The following is a 25,935-nucleotide window of genomic DNA, read 5'->3' as shown; positions in this document are numbered from 1 at the left end:
TCACACGAGGCGATCTGAACAGTGCCTGAGCATATTTGACCCCCAGTGTCTGGTTCGTTTGACTAGTGAGATCGCTCCATACCGTGGCCGGATGTGGTTCACAAACCATGCCCATGGCCCGCTTGGAAGAGGTGGGCCAGAGTACAGTTTGATTGGGCTCAAGCTTGGTGCACATGTGGTGTGATTGATAGCCGCATCGGAGCATGGAACAGCTACTACTCATGTGTGCAATTCTGTCATCATTACAAAAACATCTTCTATTTCTACATGGATATTACACTTTTCCATGTAGAAATAGAACGCCAGAGGAGAACTGGCCCCCAACTGAGCCTGGGTTCTCCCAAGGTTTTTTTTTTTTTCTCCATTGGGTCATCTGATGGAGTTTTAGGAAACCATCGGGTCACTTGATGGAGTTTTTCGGTTCCTTGCCACTGTTGCCTTTGGCTTGCTCAGTTGGGGATATTCAAATTAAATGACCCATCATACCATTGATCAGCTCATGAATAAACAAACACTGTGATGTTGTCTTGATTTATACTGTGAAGCAGTTTTGATACAATCTGTATTGTGAAAAGCGCTATATAATTATATTTGACTTGACTTTTCCATTGATTCAATTAATTTGAGTATATTTAGGTTTATAACGGGTCTGGTTCTCACTTTATTGATGAACAGGAATTGTAGTTTGTGAGTAAAGCTGCAAATTCCTCCGTAATAAGTGCAGTACAATCAAGTGAAAATTGTGTGCGGCATAAATGATAAATATATAAGGCAGTCTATAAGCGGAAGCACTTTTCTTCCCGTTTTCTTCTTCAAAACAAAAAGCGTGCCCCGGGCCAGAAAGTTAAAGGACAACTCCGGCGCAAAATGAACCTTTGGTCTAATTACACATTGCTACCTAGTCAACCGTTATGTGAGATTTGTTTTCATGATTGCCGAATGTAAATAGTTTTATCTCTAAAAACAGTTTAGCCTATAACGCTAGTATAATGCTAGTATATAGGGCATAGAGTAATGACAAATAAAAATCGCTTGTTATTACAAGGCTCAAAATAGCCCCACACCAACACGACAGCATAACAAGGGTCCCTACATTCAAACCGAAGCATTGAGAACTTTGTCAGTGTCCATACAGTTTAATAAGAAGATATTTTATACACACCGTCAACTTCGCGAATACAGGAAGAAGCCATCTTTGAAAAATAGTCTCTACCAGTCGATCTACGAGCGCCGATCCAAGTGCGCTGAACTGTGCAGAATCTCATATGGTCCGTTGTTTCCAGAAGAAACACAAACCGTTTACTTCTCTTCAATATGTACACGTAGCCTACTGTTCGCGCTCACCTTATCACCTTATTCACATCTCACCAGCGCACTTGGATCGGCGTTCGTAGATCGACTGGTAGAGACTATTTTTCCAAGATGGCTTCTTCCTGAATTCGCGAAGTTGACTGTGTGTATAAAATATCTGCTTATTAAACTGTATGGACACTGACAAAGTTCTCAATGCTTCGGTTTGAATGTAGGGACCCTTTTTATGCTGTCGTGTTGGTGTGGGGCTATTTTGAGCCTTTTTAGTGGTTATAACAAGCGATTTTTTATTTGTCATTACTCTATGCCCTATATACTAGCATTATACTAGCGTTATAGGCTAAACTGTTTTTAGAGATAAAACTATTTACATTCGGCAATCATGAAAACAAATCTCAGATAACGGTTGACTAGGTAACAATGTGTAATTAGACTTAAGGTTCATTTAGCGCAGGAGTTGTCCTTTAAGTGCAATGTGAGTGCAGGCCAGAGGGTTAGTGGGATGGTGGCAATCACGCCAGGGCACAGTACAAGGCAACCCTGCCTAGTGTGAGTACGCCCTTGGAGAGAAATGGTACAGTATATGTGAGGATTTTCAGTCAGAATTTAGACTGTAGCGTAATACTGAGACTGGTCTTTGACTTGCTCTCATCATCCGATCATGGTTGTATCTTTCCATTAGTCTTACTGGACCTTAGCGCTGCACTTGATACTATTGACTAGGCGAAAATTACTCGAATATTGCATTGGCATTAGTGGACTTCTGGTTAAAATCAAGACTTATCATCAATTTGTAGCAGTGAAGGAAGAGGCATAATCACAAGTTCATTATGGAGTACTGCAAGGCTCAGTACTGGGACCGTTGCTTTTTACTCTGTACATGTTGCTCTTGAGAGATATCATTAGGAAACATGGCGTCAGTTTTCATTTGTTAACTAGGTTAGAATACCTCTCTAACACTCTTAAATAATTTAGGTGCTGAGACCTAGTCTTAACTCTTAAGAACCTTTATGAATCACACTTATTTTTAAGTCTAGGAATAAGAGTAAAATTACATCATTCTTATCATTTTTACACACTTAAACCTAAAATTGTACTCTGAGTGGCTTTATACAGTCCCAGGGTATCCCATTGTTGTTTTTTTCTGGTGATATGAAACACATGGGTATATCTTATCAAGCGAAACGATCACTCATTTAAAAAAAACAACAACAAAGTTTAAGTTTCATAAGCTCAAAGTCACCTTGCTCTGTTCTGTGATGCGCGTTCGTGACTCTCCTGTTCAAACTCGTTCATCATAATGAACAAACCTTTTTCTGAGTCAATTTGTTCATTTCGTTCGTTGAATCAACCACCAAATGACTCGAAAAAAAGATTTGTTCATTTTGATGAACGAGTTTGAACAGGAGAGTCACGAACGCGCATCACAGAACAGAGCAAGGCGAGCATTTGAGCTTATAAAACTTAAACTTTGTAATAATTTTTTTTTAAATGAGCGATCGTGTCGCTTGATAAGACCCTTATTCGTTGTCTGGAATCGTTTAAAGCCCTTTGAACAGTTTGCACTTAAACTGTCTTTTGGACCTTGAACCGTTTGGTTTCCAGTAAAGTCCATTATATGCAGAATAATCCTGGAATGTTTTCATCAAAAACCTTAATTTCTTTTCGACTGAAGAAAGAAAGACATGGACATCTTGGATGACATGGGGGTGAGTAAATTATCAGCAAAAGTTTTTTTTTTAAAGTGAACTACTCCTTTAATATGTCTGTTGCTATTCTTTTAAATAAGATTACAACACGCAACACCACGCAAAACACTATAGAACGTAAACATAAAAAAAAAAACAATCTGAAATAGATATAAAATTCTAGACAATTTAGAATTTTAGGGATTCCCAGTAATGGTAAATTATTTGGTATAGCTCTCTAATATGTCTAATAAAAATTAAAAAAAGCCATAAAATACAATAAATAAATAAAATGTATTCTGCAGCATACGGTATTACGTTTCAGTAAAACCAAACAGCAAACTTGAGGCAGAATGTAATAAACAATGATAACGTTCAGTTTCTAATGTAATAATGTTTCTAATAATGTATTTGAATGATAATAATTTAAAAAATAATAATAATAATACACAAGCTATCACAGGGGCGCTACCCTTTCAAAATGTGCAAGTGTACATATTAATATCTAAATGGTACATATCAAAACCGTTTTAAAGGGCCAGTGACAGCTTTTGTACCATTTTTATCTGAGTGTAGACATTAAAAATCTGCTGGTGAAAGAAAGAAACACTATATTATCCTTTTTTTTCTTTCATAAAATAATTTGTCATTAGAGCAAAACTCTTACCATGTTGATGGCATTTACTGGGCCAATACTGTTGACAAACATGTCTGCATGGATCACGGTTGGTTTGACTGTAAAGAGCAGTGGAGAGAAACAAGGAGAACGTAAAATTAGTTCAGTTATCTCAGAGTACATTCAAAAGACGTTTATCAAGGTAACGACCAGTGTTGTGCAAGTTACTTCCAAACTGTAATACATTAGGTATTACTTGTTACTGTTATTTAAAAGTAATTTATTACCTTACAATATTACTGTCTCAGAATTGTAATGCGTTACATTACTCATGTATTACGTTTGAGTTACTTTCACCAAAATGACTAAGTAGAACTTAACTTTGGGGCTGTAACGATATGCAATATGAAACCGAAATCGCGATTCGCCACACGACTCAGCTCCACGAACCTACAGAATCGCGACACACCTCTTCCAACTCCAGCGTTATTCTCCTTACCGTCCATATCCAATGCTACCATATCTTAAAATTAGGCTATTAGTATTATTTGAAGTTAACATTATAAAATACGTAGACCTACACCACAAAACTAGTTGAGGATAAATTATTGAAAATTGGGGAAGTCCAGCATTATGGACATGATGACATTTGCAGTCAAAACTTGAAATAAAAATTCTCAGAAAATACATGTATTGAAACGTATATAGGCTACTTCCTTAAAGGACTCCAGACATTAGACAAATATCAGTCTATGTTTTATTTTTAATATTAGGGAAAAGACACACATTCATGCGTGACAAAAAAATAGGAGGCAAAAAATATTTTTTTTTTGTAATTCTGTTAATTACACTGCGCAAATCGGATGAGGAAGGGTTGGCTCTCCAGTCTCCATAGAACTTAAAATATTCATTTTATTTTAGTTTTCGTGTTCGCATTTATGAGGAAAAAACAATGTTACAGACGCGACCGCTCTGAACCGGCACTAAAAGACTGCTTTAAAACTTTCACATAGTCTGTTGCCTTTAAGAAGTAAAAGCAGACAATACACTGTAATACAACTGTAATACAAGCCTCACTGAACATGTAACGAGTAAAATATTACTGAAAATTGATTAGTAATGCCTTACACTACTGCGTTACAGCAAAAAGTAATATGTTACAGTAATGTATTACTTTTGTAATGCGTTACTCCCAACACTGGTAACGACAATGTAGTAAGTCTGCACTTGCATTTATATTGTGAAAAGTTTTATTTGAAAAATGGACCTTTTCTTCAAAAAACATCACTTGATTTGATATTTCATCTAATTCAATAAAATGTATATGATAGCCATCCAAATATACACAAGCACAAATAGTAAATATCTAAAGTTTAATTAACCATTAATAATGTCTAAATGTTTTTAATAAGCTTTTTGCAGTGTTGTTTTAGCTACTGATTGCAGGTCATGGCAGAACACTGAGTAAATGAATGAATGAATGAATGAATGACACTATAATATAATATTACGGCTGTACTGTTTGCTAATAAAGAGAGTCCAATGCTCTGCCGTACCCAAGCTGTCACCACCATTTAGCATCAGTTGTCATTTATAGACTACCCAGTGTGTAACCATGGCATGTAAAAAAGGCTAGTTTGCAGGTAATATGACAGGCTGTTAAATGCGATCACATGTACTTTAACAGTAGGCAGTCATGAATGTATATGGTCATTGACGCTGTAAATGGGACATACAAAATGATTGTTCTTTTTTTTTTTTTTTTACAAATAAATTGTTTTTTTACTTTGTTATGCATGTGTTTCCAATAGACCATTTCAGATACATTTATTTAAAATCTGCATTTATTTTACTGCAGGATTTGGCTGATGCAGTCAAACATGGCGAATGTATGTCAACGTTAGCTCCAATTACTTGTGGTCAGTGTTGGGAGTAACGCATTACAAAAGTAATACATTACTGTAACATATTACTTTTTGCTGTAACGCAGTAGTGTAAGGCATTACTAATCAATTTTCAGTAATATTTTACTCGTTACATGTTCAGTGAGGCTTGTATTACAGTTGTATTACAGTGTATTGTCTGCTTTTACTTCTTAAAGGCAACAGACTATGTGAAAGTTTTAAAGCAGTCTTTTAGTGCCGGTTCAGAGCGGTCGCGTCTGTAACATTGTTTTTTCCTCATAAATGCGAACACGAAAACTAAAATAAAATGAATATTTTAAGTTCTATGGAGACTGGAGAGCCAACCCTTCCTCATCCGATTTGCGCAGTGTAATTAACAGAATTACAAAAAAAAAATATTTTTTGCCTCCTATTTTTTTGTCACGCATGAATGTGTGTCTTTTCCCTAATATTAAAAATAAAACATAGACTGATATTTGTCTAATGTCTGGAGTCCTTTAAGGAAGTAGCCTATATACGTTTCAATACATGTATTTTCTGAGAATTTTTATTTCAAGTTTTGACTGCAAATGTCATCATGTCCATAATGCTGGACTTCCCCAATTTTCAATAATTTATCCTCAACTAGTTTTGTGGTGTAGGTCTACGTATTTTATAATGTTAACTTCAAATAATACTAATAGCCTAATTTTAAGATATGGTAGCATTGGATATGGACGGTAAGGAGAATAACGCTGGAGTTGGAAGAGGTGTGTCGCGATTCTGTAGGTTCGTGGAGCTGAGTCGTGTGGCGAATCGCGATTTCGGTTTCATATTGCATATCGTTACAGCCCCAAAGTTAAGTTCTACTTAGTCATTTTGGTGAAAGTAACTCAAACGTAATACATGAGTAATGTAACGCATTACAATTCTGAGACAGTAATATTGTAAGGTAATAAATTACTTTTAAATAACAGTAACAAGTAATACCTAATGTATTACAGTTTGGAAGTAACTTGCACAACACTGTTCACATTAGATTGGCTCAGACTATTTCCAGTTTTAAATCATTATTAAAAATCCACCTATTAACTCAGGCTTTTAATTCCTCTGGACGTTGAGCCTAAATTCCTCTGTTGTTGTCTATGTATTTACTTTTTGTTATCGCTGGAAAGCACATTGGTGCAACTGTAGTTGCAAAAAATTGTGCTATATATAAATACAACAATGAAAGAAAGAAAGAAAGAAAGAAAGAAAGAAAGAAAGAAAGAAAGAAAGAAAGAAAGAAAGAAAGAAAGAAAGAAAGAAAGAAAGAAAGAAAGAAAGAAAGAAAGAGAGAAAAATTTGTTTTTACATTTTCTCATCTTTCTCATATTTTCAAAGTTTTTGTCACAACAAATATTTTCTCACAACTTAATTTTGTTATGTATTTTTACTATGGCTGTCAACGCTAACATGTTAACCCATGTAATTAATTCAAAATCCTGATGTTTATAGGTCAGGTATATTTAATTCAATGTCTTCATGGTTACTTTTCTTGTGTAGCCTAAATGTAAGCAGCTTTCTCTACCGTGAACGAGATTATAATGTTATTCCCAGATGCTGTCAATACAGATCAAACGTTACATCTGACATATATTTCCCCCGTTTGGCAATAAAAGGCTCATTATTATGATTTGGCTTATTAATATACACATGTGATTAGTCAAATAATCGAATAAATGAATGACTAATAGTCGACTAGAAAAACCTTTAGTCAAGGGCAGCACTACCAAGCTGACATCCTTAAGTACTTAGACGAGGGAGCTCTAAAGAGCTAAGATTAGGGATTAATGACAGTGACATGACGTGAAGGCCAAGTATGATATGTTGCTTTGTGCCAGAAAGCTGTAGTGCCTGAGACCGATTAGACATAGAACAATTTGTTATAGCTTAAAGATCATCTACATTTTGATGGAGATTACATGGAATATGTCCCTTTTTTAGTGTAGGATTTCTACCACAGTCCCACATGACATGAAATTACCATTATAAACTGTAGATGGCAGCAGAGGACCACTCATTGACTCATTCTCCTCACTAATATACTTATTTAAACAGGTTTTGCTTTTGGAGTCATATTTAAGATTACGGTGAAACCTGTTAATGGTGTAGACTTCTTGTCGGGGAAGTCTACAAGATTGAGTTTCTTTCACTTACACGTTATAGCCTAGACTAATTCAGATAAAATAAGTGGCAACGTGCGTCCCAACTGTGTGGTGACGGGGAATATGTGCTTCCTCTGTCACAAAAGTGCACGCATAATATGCTGGTGTAAGCAAATACCACCACTCGCGTCCCACTTCTCCATCTATCGTTTCTCCGGTACTGGAAGTATGGAGCATGAAATTGGGCTGTGCAGCTTCTCACTTCCTTATCTGTCGCCCTCTCCGCAATGTCATTTCCATCTGTATTTACTTAGTTTAGGCTGAAAAGGAGAAGTGAGCAACATTGCACTCTCGTCTCACTTCGTTTTTGGCCAGCGCCCTGCAGTACATGCAGCTCAGGGGTGGTAGCAATATGCTCCTTTATTGAATTGGGCTAATACAGATGAAGACAGTAGGCACTTGCGACTCATGTCTACATCTGTCGCCCTTGCCAGTACTTGGAGTTTGGTGGAGGCTTAATGCTTCCAATTGAATTACCTTTATAGGTTCCATTAGTTTATTTCGATAGTCCACTTTAGACATTCTACAAACTATAATAACTTTGCAACTACATGTCAACTAACTCTCGTTAGAGTATTAGTAGACTGTCAGTAGACTGTTAGGTTATGGCATACCCGTCAACACTCCCGTTTATCTCCCGGACCCCTCCTGGTTTGTTATTTCTCCCGGGAAACTCTCGTAATTTGCATGGCAAACTCCTTTATGAATAATCGGACCAATATGTTTGTCTAATGTTGACCAGTTGCCAGATTTGTGTTAAATGCATTATATTCACACAACCCGCACAATATTTACAATTTCAGCCCATTTGTCAGCTCAACCTGGCAACCAAGTTGCGCAGTCGCGGAAAGTTCAACCCGAAAGCGTCGCGAGCTGATAGGCATGATGGCAGGTGAAGGCGGCGTCCGCGCAAAGAAACCACACCAGTTTGGTTTCAAAATACACTCCGTCCCAGAGGGCACTGAGAGCAACCAAATGTTGACAGGTATGGGTTATGGTTAGGTGTTATTGTCCAGGTTAGTAGAATAAGTTGACTTGTAGTTTCCAAGTTGCTTATTGTCAGTTGAATGTCTGTTGGGGGAACATCACAATAAAGCGTTGGCAGATATTAAGCTGACAGTCTACTAATACTCTAATGAGAGTTAGTTGACATGTAGTAGCAAAGTTACTCACAGTTAGTAGAATGTCTAAAGTGGACTATCGGAATACGGTGTTACCCATTTGTATATTCGATATAGACTTGGGAGTGTAATTGCTGCACTTCCCTTGTGTTTACTAACTTGAAAGAATGGGCATGACCACTGGCAGCATCCCACTTTCCTATGTGTCAGCCCCTCCGATCCAAATAGATATGGAGGTTTCATAACATTATTCTTCCTCATTTAATCATATATGATGTGGCTGCATGGAGGAGGAGATTGGGCATGGCCACAACTCGCGTCTTATTCCCTTATCTGTCGCCTCTCCAGCATGGTCTGGTGGTGATAGTGTGGACATACAGTAGGGAAGCTGCTATGTTAACTTGGTTTCTGGCAGTTCACGAGGAGCAATGGAGGGACAGATCATAAAGGTTGCCATTGCCATCTCTGCCAGTACTTTGGCAGAGGTAGAATCTACGTTTCTTCACTAGAACCGCAGGACTGGGCAACCACTAGCCGATAGGGCCACTTGCCTAACAGGTGGACTTTCTCTGGCAAGTCTTTTGGTAATGGAGCTCTTGGAGAAAGAAGTGGTTGTGGCTGGCCCTCTTTCTCGGTGGTTCCTTTCGGATGATGGAGGTGGGGTGTCGTCAGGCAGGGTCCACAAACCGTTTTGGGTGGTCTGTAATAGACAGCAGGGGGATGTGGAAGCTGCTATAGATGGTCCATTTTTAGTACTCAATCAGCAGACTTCCCGAAAGCACTTTTGAGATTTTCCTTAGGTAGAGCAGGTAGCTGAGAGAGCACAGGTATCTTCCAGTTCATTGAATGGGTTACTTGATTCTACACTCCCTTCAGTTAGGTTACCCCTGAGACCTAATGGCCAAGAGTTCGGACAGTCAGGATAGCAATACTTTGGTCTTTCCCCTTCATTGGGAGTTATGGGAGTCTCTCTAGCTAGCTCTGCCATGGGTCAGTCCCTTGAAGGTTAGTCCCATTTCCCTAAAGGGAAGGCTCACCTGTGATGTCACCCGACTTTGGTAGCAAAAATTGCTGTGTATAACACGTGCTTCAGACACTGGCTCGCACAAAGCATTCCCATAGCGTCAACACCATCACGCAACTTCTCGTTCCCTTTCTCATGGGATTTGTCTTTGTGTTTATTTATCTTATATGGTTAAAGTTCTGAAATTTTTGCGGGTTGCCGACACCTTCCCTTATCAAGGAACTTCAATAAACTGGTGCCGAAACCCGGAAATGAAGGAGGGACACGCTGTCGGAGAGCCCTCACTGCATGGGGGAGCAGAGACCAAGGTGGGTGGCGCTTCTGGTTCGAGGAGAGGCGGCTGGCATCCAAAGAGTGAACGGAGGAGTCTGTGGCGTTTGCTAGGAGTCTGGAGCCTGCTGCTTTCCACCCTGTTTGGGGACTCGCATGGAATGGGTGACTCGCTGCTGGCTGCCCTCAACTGGAGGAGCCATCGCTGTCCGCCAGGAGGCAGAGGAGCATTGAGCCGTCCAACAAAGGATGTCAAGTACCATTGCACTCACTTGGCACCTCGAGTGAGAGTCTCTCAGCTGGTTGAAGACCGAGCGGCAGTGTGTTCAGGAACCTGACCAAGATTTTTTTCTTTTCTTGTAATCCTTATGCTTCCATCTCCTTTTCTTTCACCTCGTCTGTCCTTACCCCAATGTACTGCGGCTGCCGTGACTGGTCCTCCCGGAGGTGGGTGGAGTAGAGCGCAGTTTCGTTGGTACCGCCGGCCGGCGAGGGGCGATGGGGGTATGTGATAGGCAGGATAAGGCCGGTGGTGTGACTGAAAATGAGAGTCACCTGGACACCGCACCAGTCTCAGGTTTCTCACAGAGAACCTTCGGAAGCATAAAAGGAGGAGCGACAACAGTGAAGGACGAGAGAGGACCAGGTGTGGACTTTATGCTATGTTTTGTTTATGTGTGTGCAGCAGTTGTCCGTTAGGGGCTTTCGTTTTGTGTTTGTTTATTTTATATGATTAAAGGTTCTCTAAGCGATGTGGGGCCAAAACATTTTTTGTCACATACATCAAACGTCTCCTCACTATCGGCTAGCTGCCTGTCCCCTAAACACACTGTAAAAAAACGCGGTCCCTGTAGACACCACAGGCTCCGAAAACGGCAACAAAAACAATCATGTCTCACCCGGACCACGAAACCTAACAAACAGTGTTCCAGCCAATCACTGGCAAGAAGTATTTGAGGGTGGGTCTGGGGGGTTAGTGCACGTGCACATGAAGAGGGTGTGTGTGTGAAGGAGAGAGAAGCATCAGAGGGAAGTTTGAAAAATGGCCGAGACACGACCAAAGAGACGTCGTTCTGAGGAACAAATTAAAAAGAAGAAGGAGTCGGATAAAGAACGTGCGAAGTTCCGAATTTACATCGGTAGCAAAGCTTTTGAACGATGGCGAGAACTCCGGCGGCAGAAGGGCTTCCAGTCCGACATTCAGGTTGCTCTGTTTTTGCTGGACAGGTGGGTAACGTTCAATTGTTTTTTTTCTTCTAAATTGACGCTTATGTTCGCCCAACCCACACAAGGATATAATTAGCTAGAAATGCACGTTCACAATTATTTCAGGAAGGACGGAAGGGAGGGGGAGGAGATGAGATGCGGAGGAGGGAGGGTCTAGCCTCCGTCCGATTTGTTTGAAAATATTCCCGAACGTCAACACCCAGGATCGCTCAGAGAACCTTTAAAGTTGTGAAACGTTCAACGGTTTCTGCCTCCTCCTTCCCTTATCACCGAACTTCATTATAGCCTTTTACTGTTGTGTTTATGTATGAATGTTGGGTTGTAGTATTGTTTTTATTCACACCGTAGGCTAACTGCAAATATTTTCAACAATGATTTTGTCTACAGCATGCATTTCGAAGCAGTTAATAATTTAAATTATGGTTAAATTAATAATTAATTCAACAACATGTGGCCTACATAACACTTTACTCATTTGGAAACTGTAATTCTAGTAAAATGCTATAGAATTTGCACTGTCTTAAAGAGCCTGAAAGAGATGTTGGAAATGAAATGCATGCATCATAACTTATTCAAACAAATTACGCTGACGGCTTCATTTCCAATGGTGTATGGTAAGTTAAATTGTTTATTGACTACTATTAGTATGCAATTTATAGGTTTATGTCCCCCAAAAGTGTAAACCATATGCTTCCCGGGAACTATCAATGCATTGTGAGTGGTCCATTCAGATCAGTCAATCTCTTTCCAGCTCAACCTATAGTGAGAGTTTAGGGCTTGGCTACTTTACCAGAGGGTTTAGCCAGTGTTGCAGGGCTGGACAGTCCTACTAAAAATAGATGTGTGAGAACAGTGAAAGGCTTTTAGGGGCATGTGTCCGATTTGAAAAAAAAAAAAAAAGTCAAAAGCCTACAAAGTCATTGCCGAATAAGGCAGTGAGACAACTAGTCAGCTGTTTTCTCAAGTTTTCGGACGCAGCCATTGTATATGTATCTTGTGTAACACACCTAATTTAAACCATTAGGGGAGACAGTAAAGAGAGAGCTCTATGATTTGAGCGTTCCAATTTACAGGGTCCCTACGCAGTGTTCACTATTCCCTGAGAAAGGGAAAATAATTGAGTATTTATGACACATTGCAGCACAGCTAAACATATTCCTGATATGTTGGACATTTTATTGAAAGTAGCTTTTACCTGTTTTTCAAAGTCGTTTGAAAATATGCTTTATTTTTGTAATTCTGCTAGGTCGAAGAAACTACATACTTCACCCCTAAACAAAATAAAACAATTTCACATTCAGAACTCAACATAAAAATAAATAAATAAACAAAACAGACACCTACCTCCAATGTCTGGTCGCAGCTTGTTATCATAGCCATCTAGTAAGCTGTTCAATATATGTGTGACGTCACTCTCATACACTTTGGGGGTCAGAACCCATGTTTTGTTTGTCACTTCGTCATCATCACTTTCCAGCTGAACAGAGCTAATGGGTAAAACAAACAAAAAAAGGTGAATCAAAGATGCTAATGATCCTATTTTCAACACTTTTAAAATGCATTTGATTTTTGTAGTCTCTACAATGTTAGCTGAGTTTATGCTGATTTTATTTTCACAACATGAATATCCTTATGATTTGGTTCTGCTATTACATATGATCTTGTTAACAAGCCATCAAGTGATTATACTGCAAACATTTATTTCCACCTTTTTTCAGACAATTTGACTGTAAAACTTTTGCTGATAATTTACTCACCCCCACATCACACCAATATATCCATGTCACTCTTTCTTCAGTCGAAAAGAAATTAAGGTTTTTGATGAAAACATTTCAGCATTTTTCTTCATATAATGCACTTTACTGGGAACCAAATGGTTCAAGGTCCAAAAGACAGTTTCAGTGCAAACTGTTCAAAGGGCTTTAATCGACACCAGACGATGAATAAGGGTCTTATCAATTGAAACGATCGCTCATTTAAAAAAAAAAAAAAAGTTTAAGTTTTATAAGCTCAAATGCTCGCCTTGCTCTGTTCTGTGATGCGCGTTCGTGACTCTCCTGTTTGAACTCGTTCATCAAAATGAACAAATCTTTTCCCAAGTCAACTCGTTCATTTCATTCGTTGAATGAACCAAATGACACGAAAAAAGATTTGTTCATTTTGATGAAATAGTTCAAACAGGAGAGTCACAAACGCGCATCACAGAACAGAGCAAGGCGAGCATTTGAGCTTATAAAACTTAAACTTTGTTATTTATTTTTTTCAATGAGCGATCATTTCGCTTGATAAGACCCTTATTCATTGTCTGGAATCGTTTAAAGCCCTTTGAACAGTTTGTACTGAAACTGTGTTTTGGACCTTGAACCGTTTGGTTCCCATTGAAGTCCATTATATGGAGAAAAATCCATAATCTTAATTTCTTTTCGACTGAAAAAAGAATGACATGGATATCTTGGATGACATGGGGGTGAGTAAAATTAGCTTTCAAAATCTTTAAAAAATGAGCAGTATTCTCTGCTCTAAAACGCTGGGGGCGTGTCCCCAAAAAATCTGGAACACAGCAATGGTGAAAAAACGTTTAACGGTCTAACTCCACAATTCAGTACTTCACAGTTCACAGTCTTCGTAATGTGTTTTAGAAATACATTTCTAACATTTATAATGTGTTTCGAATTAATTTATTAATTAACAAAGATAATGATAAATATGACAGTGAGTCTTTGGAAAGTGGGGCTGTGATACTGCAGGCTGGAGACAGACAGACATACAATAATAATGTTGCATTAGAGGTGGAAATGTGCTCTCAGGCGTTTCTCAGTTCTCAGTCCCTGGCAGCACTCCTAAAGTCAGATTGTGAGGAGAAGGTGCGATAAATGCAAGCCTCTGTTTTCATCTACAACATTATCTATCTATCTATCTATCTATCTATCTATCTATCTATCTATCTATCTATCTATCTATCTATCTATCTATCTATCTATCTATCTATCTATCTATCTATCTATCTATCTAATCTTCAATTGATAATGAAGGTTGAGGACCTTGGCAAAGCAATCAAACAATATTGTGAGGCAGTAACCATGGAGTCCGTAGATATCCTTGAGAGAAACTGGAACAAGGCATATGTGACTGAGAGCTGTACTGCTCTGGCAGCTTCAGAAACATTTCAGAAAGGCAAGACTACAATACAACACTTTCAGTACATTTCACTGTACATTATACGGGGAAAAAACACTGCATTATTTCAACAACACATTTTTCAACAACACAAGCTGTTCATCAACAGCTTGTGAATCCCTCTTGCAGCTCTTCTTCTTATTTTCTTTAAGCAGTTAACAAAGAAATGAAGACCCAACTTTTACACAGAATTCTTTAGTTAAAGTGAACATCAAGCAGGCTTGTCACGATGATTACATAATTGTCAAGTTTAGTGGATTATTTCGGATAACTCATCATTGTGTGCACTTTAAAAATCGATTACACGATTGCATTACCTGAGGAGACGGCATCCGTTATCTATAGCTTTTGAAGCAACTCAATGCTCACATATAGACCATTTCACAAGATGTAAACAACACTGGTCCAGAAACACTTCCTGTTTCAACTGTTTTCTTTATTTCACATGTAAAGAAAACATCTTAAAGATGTTTGTTTAACTTTTTGATTCAGTTTTAAATGTTCTGTTGGTTGTATTTTATCCCGGCTTTTATGTAGTGTTAAAAAACTGAAACAGGAAGTGCTTCTGGACCAGTGTTGTTTACATCTTGTGAAATGGTCTATAGTGTAGACAGGTGCCAGCCATTAAGCCAGTGGCTCCCAACTGGGGGGTGGGGGTGGGGGGGTCTAGGGTCATGTGAGGTTGTATGCTTTGAATTCCAAATATGGATACAAAAAAACCTCTTCACAGGTATAGTTTAGGAATGCTCCACATGATCGACCACTCATTACTTCCTTCAAGAAGTCTTGAAGCGGAGGCTGTCCCCCTTCACCTTGAAGGTGTGTGTTGCCGCAATCGCAGCACATCACAATGCTGTTGATGGAAAGGATGACCGGGTCATCAGGTTTCGGATTGAATCCGTCCAGGTTGCGCCTCATCCCCCTCCTGGGACCTCTTTCATCATTTCAGGTAAGAGCTCCTTTCGAGCCCATAGAATCAGTTGAGCTTAAAGGGGTGATGAACTGAGAAATCAAATTTTCCTTGAGCTTTTGACATCTAAGAGGTCATCATATTATAAGAATATCCTGTAAGTTTCAGAACTGAAAATAAATTAAAAAAAGCTTTTATTGACACCAGGATCAGCAAACGACTCGTTTTTCAAAGTGGGGAACTATGACGTCAAAGAGGATAAAACACCACCAAGTTGAAGTTGAAGATCACCGTTTCGTGCATTACACGCATAGCTAAATAACCTGACAAAACGGCACTATACTATGCACATGGCACCCGTTATCGTTAATATAACACGCGCTGTGATGGTTAGGTTTAGGTGTGGGGTAGGGTAGGGTAGTCTCATATTACGCGAAAGGATTTATGACGCCTTGGGTTCGCGTGAATATTAACGATAAAGGGTGCCATATGTGTAGTATAGCGCCGTTTTGTCATATAGCGTTCTATGTGGCGCTAAAGGATGAGAACGGGCTGAAAAAACATAGGCCTAACTCGCGATGACAAACCGGATCGAGCTACCGAGCAATACAGAATATTGTGCAGCGCCTGGTTGTGGAAGAAGACAGTCGCTGCATAAGCTTCCTCTGGATTCCAATAGGACTGCAAAACTTTATTTTTAATGACAAGCTGATGAGGTAAAACATTGTCCGTCTGATCGCTTCATTCAATGAGGATTGTTTTGTACACAAGACTGGATTTGCAGACCGATTAAGAGTAAAGAACGGTGCTGTGCCGTCAGGAATTGTGCAACACACGGACTCTGGGTCGAACATGTATGGGCGAATCATTCCGGTTCCCATTTTACAACATTGGACGTTTTCAAAGCAATTTCCCCCAAGTGCATCGACAGGTGAGTCGAAACTCATTATAATATGCAAAACTGTTATCCACTCACAGCAGTGGGCGTTTACCTCCAAGTCTTCAGTGTGAGACGCCCATAAAAACCGTGCGTTTTTCAGCTAGGCTCAAAACTAGGGTACAAAATAGCCTATTACTTATTCATTTTGATGTTTTTGAATGCAAAAACCAAGCGAACATCATAAGTTTACCTCAAACAACAATATAATAAAATTTAAAAAAAACAGTTCAAGACCCCTTTAAAATACTGTGTGTAAAGACAGTGCTCCTGACCACACTCACTTCCTTCCTTTTCGGTTAGTGAATAGGCTTTATGCCGTGCGTCAGATGACCAAACCGGAAAACGGGTCTCATCGCATCTGTTTGTAAAATGTGTACCAATACATTCATACAACAGAAATGAACACTAGAGGCAGCAAAACAGAAAGCACATTTAATCCTTTTCATACAAAAATATGATTAGGGGCAGCTTATGGATTAATAAAGAATTATTTTCAAGCAGCTCCTTGCAGGATATTATATTATGACCTCAAAACACTTTTACCATAGTGTATGATTTGTCAACGAATACTTTGGAGTTTGCATCCCATTACCAGCTCTATATGTTTGGCTTTTCTGATGTACTAAGCTTGCTCGGTAGCTCAGCTGCTACAGCAATGAGCTTGTGATGTAAAAAATAAATGAAGCTCGGCTATAAAATCCCATGAAACACGAGTTACGTCAAAAGAGCTCAAAGACTAGGCTACTAGAATCAAACTAAAATGGCACATTTGCTTTTGTTAACACTATCGGGTAATTTTAGGGTTTAATGAAGCTGTACTTTACTTTAACATTTTAGCGCCACTCACCGGACAAAATAAAATGTCCATCAAAAAAAAAATGTCGCCAGATTCACATTCTACTGTTTTAGACAAAACTGAACACGCTTTTAGGGCCACTCAGAAGACATTTCACTTTGAAACTGTTGACTCAATGTAATATCATATAGTGATTCAGTCTCGTTACTACCGTTTACGTCAGAACCGGTTCCCCATTGGCACCGAGTTTCTGTACCCAACCCTACCCAGACAGCAAACTGACATTGAATCAACGTGGAAACGACGTCTCTCATGACATTGAAACAACGTTGATTTTGCTCATCGAATTAACGTTGAACCAACGTCAGACGCGGCATTCTTCAAAGCTAAATGAAAATCGAAAATTGGTTTGCTTTCATAACGTTGAAACAACGCGTTGATTTCAAGTTGATTTTCCGTTAGTTTTGAAAGAATGACGCGTCTGACGTTGGTTCAACGTTAATTCGATGAGCAAAACAATGTCGGATCAACGTTGTTTCGATGTCATATTTCCACGTTGATTCAATGTCAGTTTGCTATCTGGGTACCTAGCACGTAGAATGGTTTCAATAACGTCAGTCGAAAGCCCAGTGTCCCTTAGTCGGTACCCATCAGCGGCCAAACATGAAGGTTCCACAGGTCGGGCCTGGTGATTGTGCCCTCCGCCTGGGACTCTTCGGAATCGCCCATGGCGAGCCGTCGAGGAGAGATATTATCTCCAAGAACCATACTCTGTTCGGCCAACGCAGTGCTGTCAGTAAGAGGCAAGACCCTTAAGGCCATTGCACACCGAGTCCGAAATTCGCATCCGAAATTTTCGCACGTTAAAAAAAAAATTCGACCTCACGTTATGTCAGTCACGCTTGCACACCGCCTCCGAAACTTTCGTCCGTCATAAAATTAATCGGATCGGGTTCGATTTTCTGCGTTTTTCGCATCCAGAGCCAGCATTTTGAGAGGTCTTTTGACAATTCAGGGCCGGGAGGAGCTCGTCCTCAAATCAGTGCACATATGCGCCGTGCTTTCAGTTTCGGTTTTCAATTCGATCAAGTGTTTATGTTCTCTTCTCTATATTGGATTATGAAATTAATAAACCTCCCCTTTCAATCAGATTGAAATTTAGGATCGAATAAGGTGTGATTGAGCAGCCTATTCGATAACTAATGTATTATTTGGGCACAATATATACACAATAACAGCCTAGCTGTTCTGTCTGCCCAGCGCTTCCAACGGGCCGCGCGCGGGTGTGTGTTTGTCCGTGTGTGTGTCCATACCTAGTCCATACCAGACACACTGCCAGTCTCCGTTCAGGATCGATTGGTTCACGGAAATTGGTGGTCTTGTTTTTAATATGTGGCTCCAGAATCGCCAGCAAAGCATCAAACTGTCCCACTGACATTCTGAGGTAAATTTTGAATCGCTCAGGATAAATTCGCAACTCCTTGATAACTCTCCTTCCTCTCGGCGCAATTTCAGGATTGGATGGACGTAATATTTTCTCTTTCTTCCCTTTTCAATAAGAGAGAGGGCAAAAATCATCCTCACTGCTTGACGAATCCATTTGGTATTTTTGCGTTTTTTCCCGCAAAGGTTTAAGAAATACGCAACGGACTCGGTGTGCAAGGTTTCTATGCGTGACGAATTTTTAAGCTGACGAACACGAAAATACGCATACGAATATTTCGTGCTCAGTGTGCAATGGCCTTAGAACTCCCGGGAGCAGAGCCACTGGAAGAAACGCATACAGGAGTATTTTTGACCATGTGTGCGCCATTGCATCCAGACCCAGCAGGGGCCTGGGTGACTCAGAGAGAAGTAGAGGGGACATTGTGGTCTGCTGGGACGCGAAGAGGTCTACTTCATAAAATCTGGTCCAGATCTGTTTTACTACATCTGGGTGGAGTTTCATTTCCCTGTGTGTAATTTCTGTCTGGACAGTAAATCAACTCCCACATTCAGATGCCCTGGAATGTACACTGCCCTGAGTGACAGGAACTTCTCCTGGGCCCAGAGAAAATCTGCCTCACCATTCTGTTCAGATTGCATGTGTGCAGACCTCCCATGTGATTATGTAAGAGACTGCCGCTGTGTTGTCCCGCCACACTAGGACACCCTCTCAACTGAGGGAGAAATTATTTCGGGCCCAGAAATACTTATTCCATCAACTTGATACAATTAATTTGCCAGTCAAGATGATGCCTCCCCAGATAACCTGGGCTGGACGACCACTTAAGACTGTTACGAGGGCAAGACACACCAAGAGTGGGACCCAAGGTGAGGAACCGGGGTCAGAACCAAGTAGAAAGGGAACAAAGCCACAGCGTGTAACGCAGCTGCCATGAGACCTATGTAATGTCCTGACCATTGCTTTAGGTTGTAAAATGGTCTTGACACAAGCAGGGAACAGTTGTGACCCCGATGGTGATAGAGTCCCATTTAACCCCCAAGCAAGTTACCCTCTGGGCAGGAAAGTGAATGCTTTTCTTGGCATTGAAACTCAGCCCCATATAGAGAAGATAAGTGGGGATCGATCTAGATATCGAAGGGCAAGCTCTTGAGACTGGGCCAGAATCAGCCAATCATCTATGGCTAGGTCGACTGGAAGGACCCGGAATTGGTAAGCTTCGGCCCCCAAAGCAAACATCAGGAACTTCCAGTGTTATGGCAATATTTCTATATAAAAATATGCACCTTTTAACCCTCAGGTGCTCTTCGTTTCGGAGTCACACTTGTTATCTTCCCGGTCAAAAGTGACCGGACACCTAAAAATGAAACTTTCTCCATCCCAGTAAAACCAATGCAATTTATTTTTGTTCTATAATATTTATTCTTTTTAATTTAGTATTTTGAGACAATTTAAATGAACTTATTAATATTTATGCAATATTTATGGTTTATTTTTGCCATAGAAAAATATATATTATTTTCTGTGTATATTTTCTTCAAAAAAATATTAATGCAGTATTTTAGTTTAATATAGAGTCTAGGCCTTCAGAAAAAAAATATTTTTTGAAGAAAATTAGCACCATCTGGTTACAGTATAGAGAAAAAGCGTAGAATCATGGTGTAACCACTAGATGGCATGTACAGCTCTCTATGGAGAGGCATGTGAATTCCCCAGCTGTTTATGAACACATTTTTGTTGTTGTTGTTGTTGGTGGATTTGTATATATAGTTGAAACAATCTCAAAAACTATTTCTTATAAAAAAAATGACAAAAAACAAATATTCACAATTTTTTTTTTTTTTTTTTTACAATTTCCCATTCATTTCCTATGGGGTCATTTTTGACCAAAGACCACAAGTGTGACTATTTTTTTTAAGACCACTTAGCATGCTCAGATCATGACCTCAATTTTTCTGCGTGTTCACATACATAATGCCATAAAAGTCACCAAGTTTCGTAACATCGTGATGAAGCTGTGATTTTTAAAAATTCAAAACATACTTTTTATAATCAAAATTTATTGGTGTGTATGTGTATAAAAGTGTGTTTGTATGTGTGTGTGTGTTGGTGGGTGTGTCTGTTTTGCACTCTAGATGTTGTAGAGTGTCACCCCTTTCTTGCGGTGTACTTTTTTTTTTAGAATTGTGGCCGATTTGTAGATTTTCAGAGAATTTTTTTTTGTATCAATTTCCCATTCATTTCCTATGGGTTGTCATTTTTGACAGAAGAGCAAAAGTGTGACACATTTTTTTGTCACACTGAATTTTCTGAAGAAGCTGTGATTTTTAAATATTCAAAACAGATTTCTTTAATCAAAATTTATTGGTGTTTTTGTGTATAAAAGTGTGTGTGTATGTGTGTGCATAGGAGGGGGATATGTCTGTTTTGCACTCTTGATGTTTTAGAGTGTCACCCCGTCAATGCTGAGCACTTTTTTTTCTGCATCGTGGCCGATTTGTAGATTGTACACACAAAAATTCTCAAAGTTTTTGTGTTTTTGTCAATTTCCCATTCATTTCCTATGGTCGGTCATTTTTGACCGAAGAGCACAAGTGTGACTATTTTTTTTACGACCACTTAGCATGCTCGGATCATGACCTCAATTTTTTTGTGTGTTCACATACCCAATGGAATAAAAGTCACCAAGTTTCGTAACATTCCGATGAAGCTGTGATTTTTAACATTTCAAAACATACATTTTTTCGGTCAGAAATGACTGAAGAGCACCTGAGGGTTAAAGGGGTGGTTCAGAATTTTGGACATCAGGCCTTATTTCCAAGTTAGCTTTAGTGGTATTTATCAGTAGACAGTTGTCAAAAATTTTCATCCAGTCATTCCAGTTGCATAGTTCGCTGGCGCTAGGCTAGCAGGAGTCAACGGTAACTGCTAGCCTGCCATTAAAAACAGTTTTACCCACTCTACAGTACACCGAAAGCAAATAAATTATAACGCCAGACTATCGGTGTAAATCCCTGTTGAGTGTTGAGAGAATAAAGTTAGAAATCAAACTACCCTTATAATATAAGTCGACACCACTATGACTAAAAGTTTGCTAAGAGTTTGACTAAGAGTTATTCCCTACTAAAGCAAGGCAGTATTTGACCTAAGTAAATCTATCTATAGCAGACTGGTGGGAGTGGCCTTGGAAAGCAACATATACATTTAACAACACTTAGCACAAAGTTTACCTGTCTATTTGGCAAAAAGAATCTCTGATGTAGCACTGATTTCATTTTTTGTTTTCCTTTCTACTGAATAGGCAGCCAAGTTTTTTTGAAAGCCCATTTTTCCAGCGGTAAAGTACCCCTTTAAGGATTAATTACAACTGTTTCATACAAGCAAACTCATAGAAAGACTGACATTATTCAGGGCTGGAGTCCTGAGGTGCCATGCCCAATGTTATCTACCACAACGTGCGTTTTCAATTTTACTTTCGCAGCCAAAATCATGAAAAGATTTGTTACATTTGCGAAAAACAAATTGGGGGGTGGGGGATTTCATAACATATCTCCCAAGGCTTTTTATGCAACACACCGCAAGCATTTTGGTGGCTTGGTCAACTAACAAATAGCTGAGCTTTGGTTCAGAACATGTTGAGGTGTTACTAAGGGCATTGGCTCTTAAACCAGCAGGCTGAGTCCAATCTAAGGCAGTACTATCAAAATCTTTTTATCATGCCTCTATAGTCAGTATTAACCCCTGTGGTGCAACTCTAGATGTAAATGTCACATAATCTTGGGGTACAGCTAACAAGAGTCACCAGCGCCACACTGTCAGTCACCCGCTGTCAGCTTTTAATCTCCTTGAATCTGACACTTGCCTCGGATATGCCTTATGGGTCAGAAAAAAAATATCCTACAAGGAATAAAATAACTTCATCAGGTCAGGGCTCCTCAAATCTTGCCCTGGAGGGCCAATCCCCTGCAGAGTTTAGCTCCAACCCTGATCAAATGCATCTGAGCAAGCTAATCAAGGACTTCAGGATCACTCGGGAATCACAGGTAGGGGAGTTTGATCAGAGTTTGAGCTTACCTCTGCAGGGCAGTGGCACTCCAGGACGCTAATCTAAGTCAATTTACGTATATGGACAGATATTTTCAAGGGAACTGTTGGCATCTGCTTCTGAGATTACATGTCTACATATAACTTTCTTTTAAAAATAGTTGAACACCTACAGTATTCGGTTTCAAAGATCATGAAGATTAGGGAGATAACCCTGAGTGACAGTATCAGTGCTATTCCTTCAGCAAGTAATTGTCAATCAGTGATTAAAGCACTGTTAAGAACTACTTGAATTTCTGCACAGCTCCTGTATTAACAGTTAGAATCCTTCAATTACAAGGTCTGGCAAGCCTTTCCCAATCAATAATCAATAGACGTGGATAGGTGAATGCCCTATCTGAAAATGGATTGGATGTACACATTAGAAACCTTGGTAACACTTTATAATAACTGCACGCTATTAATCATTAGTTAAGCATGAGTAAACAGTTAATACATCATTTATAAAACATTAATAGACATTAATATGCAGTTTATAAATATAGCTATACACGCTTTTTTCTTGATTTATAAGCATATCTATAATGCGTTTAATGATTGTATTTTCATACTTTGTTAATGATCAATTAATATTTTCTAAATGAAGTATAACATTATTTGCAAACCAGTTGTTTAAGAGTTGTCAGTCATTCATAAGACCACTTAGAAAGTGTAAGTAAATGTAGTAAATAGGTAGTTATAAAGCATTTAGTAGTGGTCAGTTAACTATTTTTGTGAGCTAATCTAAAGTGAGGACTAGTCATGCTTTGTAAAGCATTTATAAAGGTGATTTAAAGACTCGTCAATCTTCTAAACAGTAAAATGTAACAAACACAACACAGTGATACAGAACATAGAAATATTTAACAGCCTTTAAAAATACAAGGCATGACTAGTCCTCACTTTAGATTAGGTCACAAAAATAGTTAACTGACCACTACACTCTAAAAAATGCTGGGTTGTTTTAACCCAATTTTGGGTCAAATATGGACAAACCCGAAATGTTGGGTTAAAAATGTAATGTAAAAATTTAACCCAACAGCTGGGTTAGTCCATATTTGACCCAAAGTTGGGTTAAAACAACCCAGCATTTTTTAGAGTGTACTAAATGCTTTATAACTACCCAAATTAATCCTTAATTACAGCATTAATACATGTTAATAAAGCATTTATTAACACATTAAGTAACCATCACTATATGTCTGAATAATAAGATGTATGAATGTACATTTAAATAGTTTATTAATCATTTACTTACTCGCTCTAAGTAATCGTATGAACCACTGAAAACTCTTAAATAACTGGTTCATAAAAAATGCAATTCTTCATTTAGAAATGATAAATTGATCATTAATAAAGGATGAAAATACAATTATTAAACAAATTATAGATATGCTTTTAAATCAAGAAGAAAGCATTTATAGCTGTATTTATGAACTGCTTATTAATGTCTATTAATGCTTTATGAATGATGAAGTAATGGTTTACTTATGCTTAACTAATGATTATTAGCGTGTAGTTATTATAAAGTGTTACCGAAACCTTTTATGGTATGAGATCTGACTTAAACAAACATAAAGGACGGGTTAAATATATATAGGGACATAAGCAGGCTTTAACTATAATTACAATATTAAACGCTTTTGTCAGTAATCTTTTAAAACATAGACAGCCCATGTGACCTATTCGACTATGTTCTTTTAAGTAGGCTTTTAAGATGATCTAAATACAAATGATTCACTTAATATTTGCTCATGTCTCCAGTTAACATCATATGGTTGAAAAATCAAGGTTCAGTTACTCAGTTACTTTATTTTAAACAAATACTAGTAGTGACAAGCATTAGATTAATATTTTGTGACTTCATTTCACCAAACTAGGTTTTCTGAGCCCCCTCTATAGAATTAGGGAGCCGGTGATGGGGGCTCCCCGTTTGTCAAAATCATTGTGGGGCCCCCAATAGCTCTGGGCTCACTCTTTCCTCCCATTAGAGACTCTCCTGACCATCTGAAAAAAGTACACCTAGTATGATGGACAGAAGGTTCAATATCACGTGGCTTCTGGTTTTTGATTAGGCCAATGCTACATACAGCTTCATTTCAAACTGATTATTTTTACACGTTCAGCATTATCGCAGGGAACCACATGTTAAAAAAAAAATCTCAATCCCAATAATGACAGGTAAAACCCAGTATGATCTTCCTTTATATCAACACTTTGATATGTATTTGATTTGTTTGTAGTTTTGTGGTCCATCAACTTAGACTGTTAGGCCAGAATTATCCCAACAGCAGGTGGAGAGGAGGAGTCAATCGCTGACTTAAATCTTCTTAAACAAATGTCTGGACTGAAATGGCGTCATGTACATGACGAAGATGAACTTTACCCCTTTGACTGTATACAATGACAAATAGCATACTGTTAATAGAGGGAAAAGTCTCATTTGAATTCCTGCTTCCCAGATTCAGTTTAATGGCTGTTTGAATCATGACACACCTCTTCTCAATAAATACAGTCATTATATAACTATTATTATGAGGTTGTATGTATAAAATATGTTGGTGGTCGTGTAGCCTATAAATATATATAATATTTAATTTAATATATATTATTAGCATATAGCCTATATATAAATATAACTGGCACACACTGCAATGTGAAAACATGGACGTTAAAACAGATCAAAGGAATCCAAGGGAAATAGAGTAAATCATCGCTGACACTCCACACACAACGTATGCGTATCATAACTAATGTTAAATTCGTCTGCTGATGTGATATTCTTACCTCAAAGGAAGATAGGCGAATAGAAAAGCCCATAGAAATAGCTTGAGTGTGATCTCGGGGATGGCCATCGCGTTCAAGCATTCAGAGGAAAAATGAAAAGAAGCCATGATCACCATCTTGCTCGCTCTTCACACAGATCGACGCGTCCCCTTTATTTACTGCCTTTCCTCGCTATTACACATAGCAGATCGCTTTGGCGTCTCAGAGCCGTTGCTGCGATGCAATACAAGCCGTCACAAAAACAACAAAACGCCCGCACACCAAATGAAGGCGAGTGTCCTGCTATATCAGATATGGCTAGATCACTGGAATCAGATGAAAAAAAAGATAAATGCGATCTCTCCGGGTCCAGTATAACTGCTAAAAGTGTGGATGCAGATGAATTGTGTGTGAAAGCCGATCTGATGCACGTCGCTGAAGCACAACACATGCGTGGTAGAGATGGACCCAA

The 25,935-nt window shown here is 38.8% G+C and overlaps 1 protein-coding gene across 4 annotated transcripts in view; it reads right to left on the bottom strand.

The window, feature by feature from the left end:
• Positions 1–25,935, bottom strand: part of gabrg2 (gamma-aminobutyric acid type A receptor subunit gamma2) — an 87,484-nt gene extending 61,549 nt beyond the window's left edge. For 3 of the 4 annotated variants that reach the window (XM_039688269.2, XM_039688270.2, XM_039688272.2), the window contains exons 1-3: positions 25,485–25,934; positions 12,692–12,834; positions 3,667–3,734 (exon numbers count right to left, since the gene is read on the bottom strand). In XM_039688269.2, the coding sequence (XP_039544203.1) occupies positions 3,667–3,734; positions 12,692–12,834; positions 25,485–25,600 (327 nt within the window). In that variant the 5' untranslated portion in view covers positions 25,601–25,934. Of the gene's footprint in view, positions 1–3,666; positions 3,735–12,691; positions 12,835–25,484 lie in introns of all 4 variants that reach the window. The other variant, XM_039688271.2, reaches the window with a different exon arrangement.

The sequence above is a fragment of the Pimephales promelas genome, chromosome 19 (genome assembly GCF_988280905.1).
Source record: "Pimephales promelas chromosome 19, fPimPro1.hap1.1, whole genome shotgun sequence".
NCBI lineage: Eukaryota > Metazoa > Chordata > Actinopteri > Cypriniformes > Leuciscidae > Pimephales > Pimephales promelas.
This window is presented reverse-complemented; position numbering and strand designations above follow the sequence as displayed.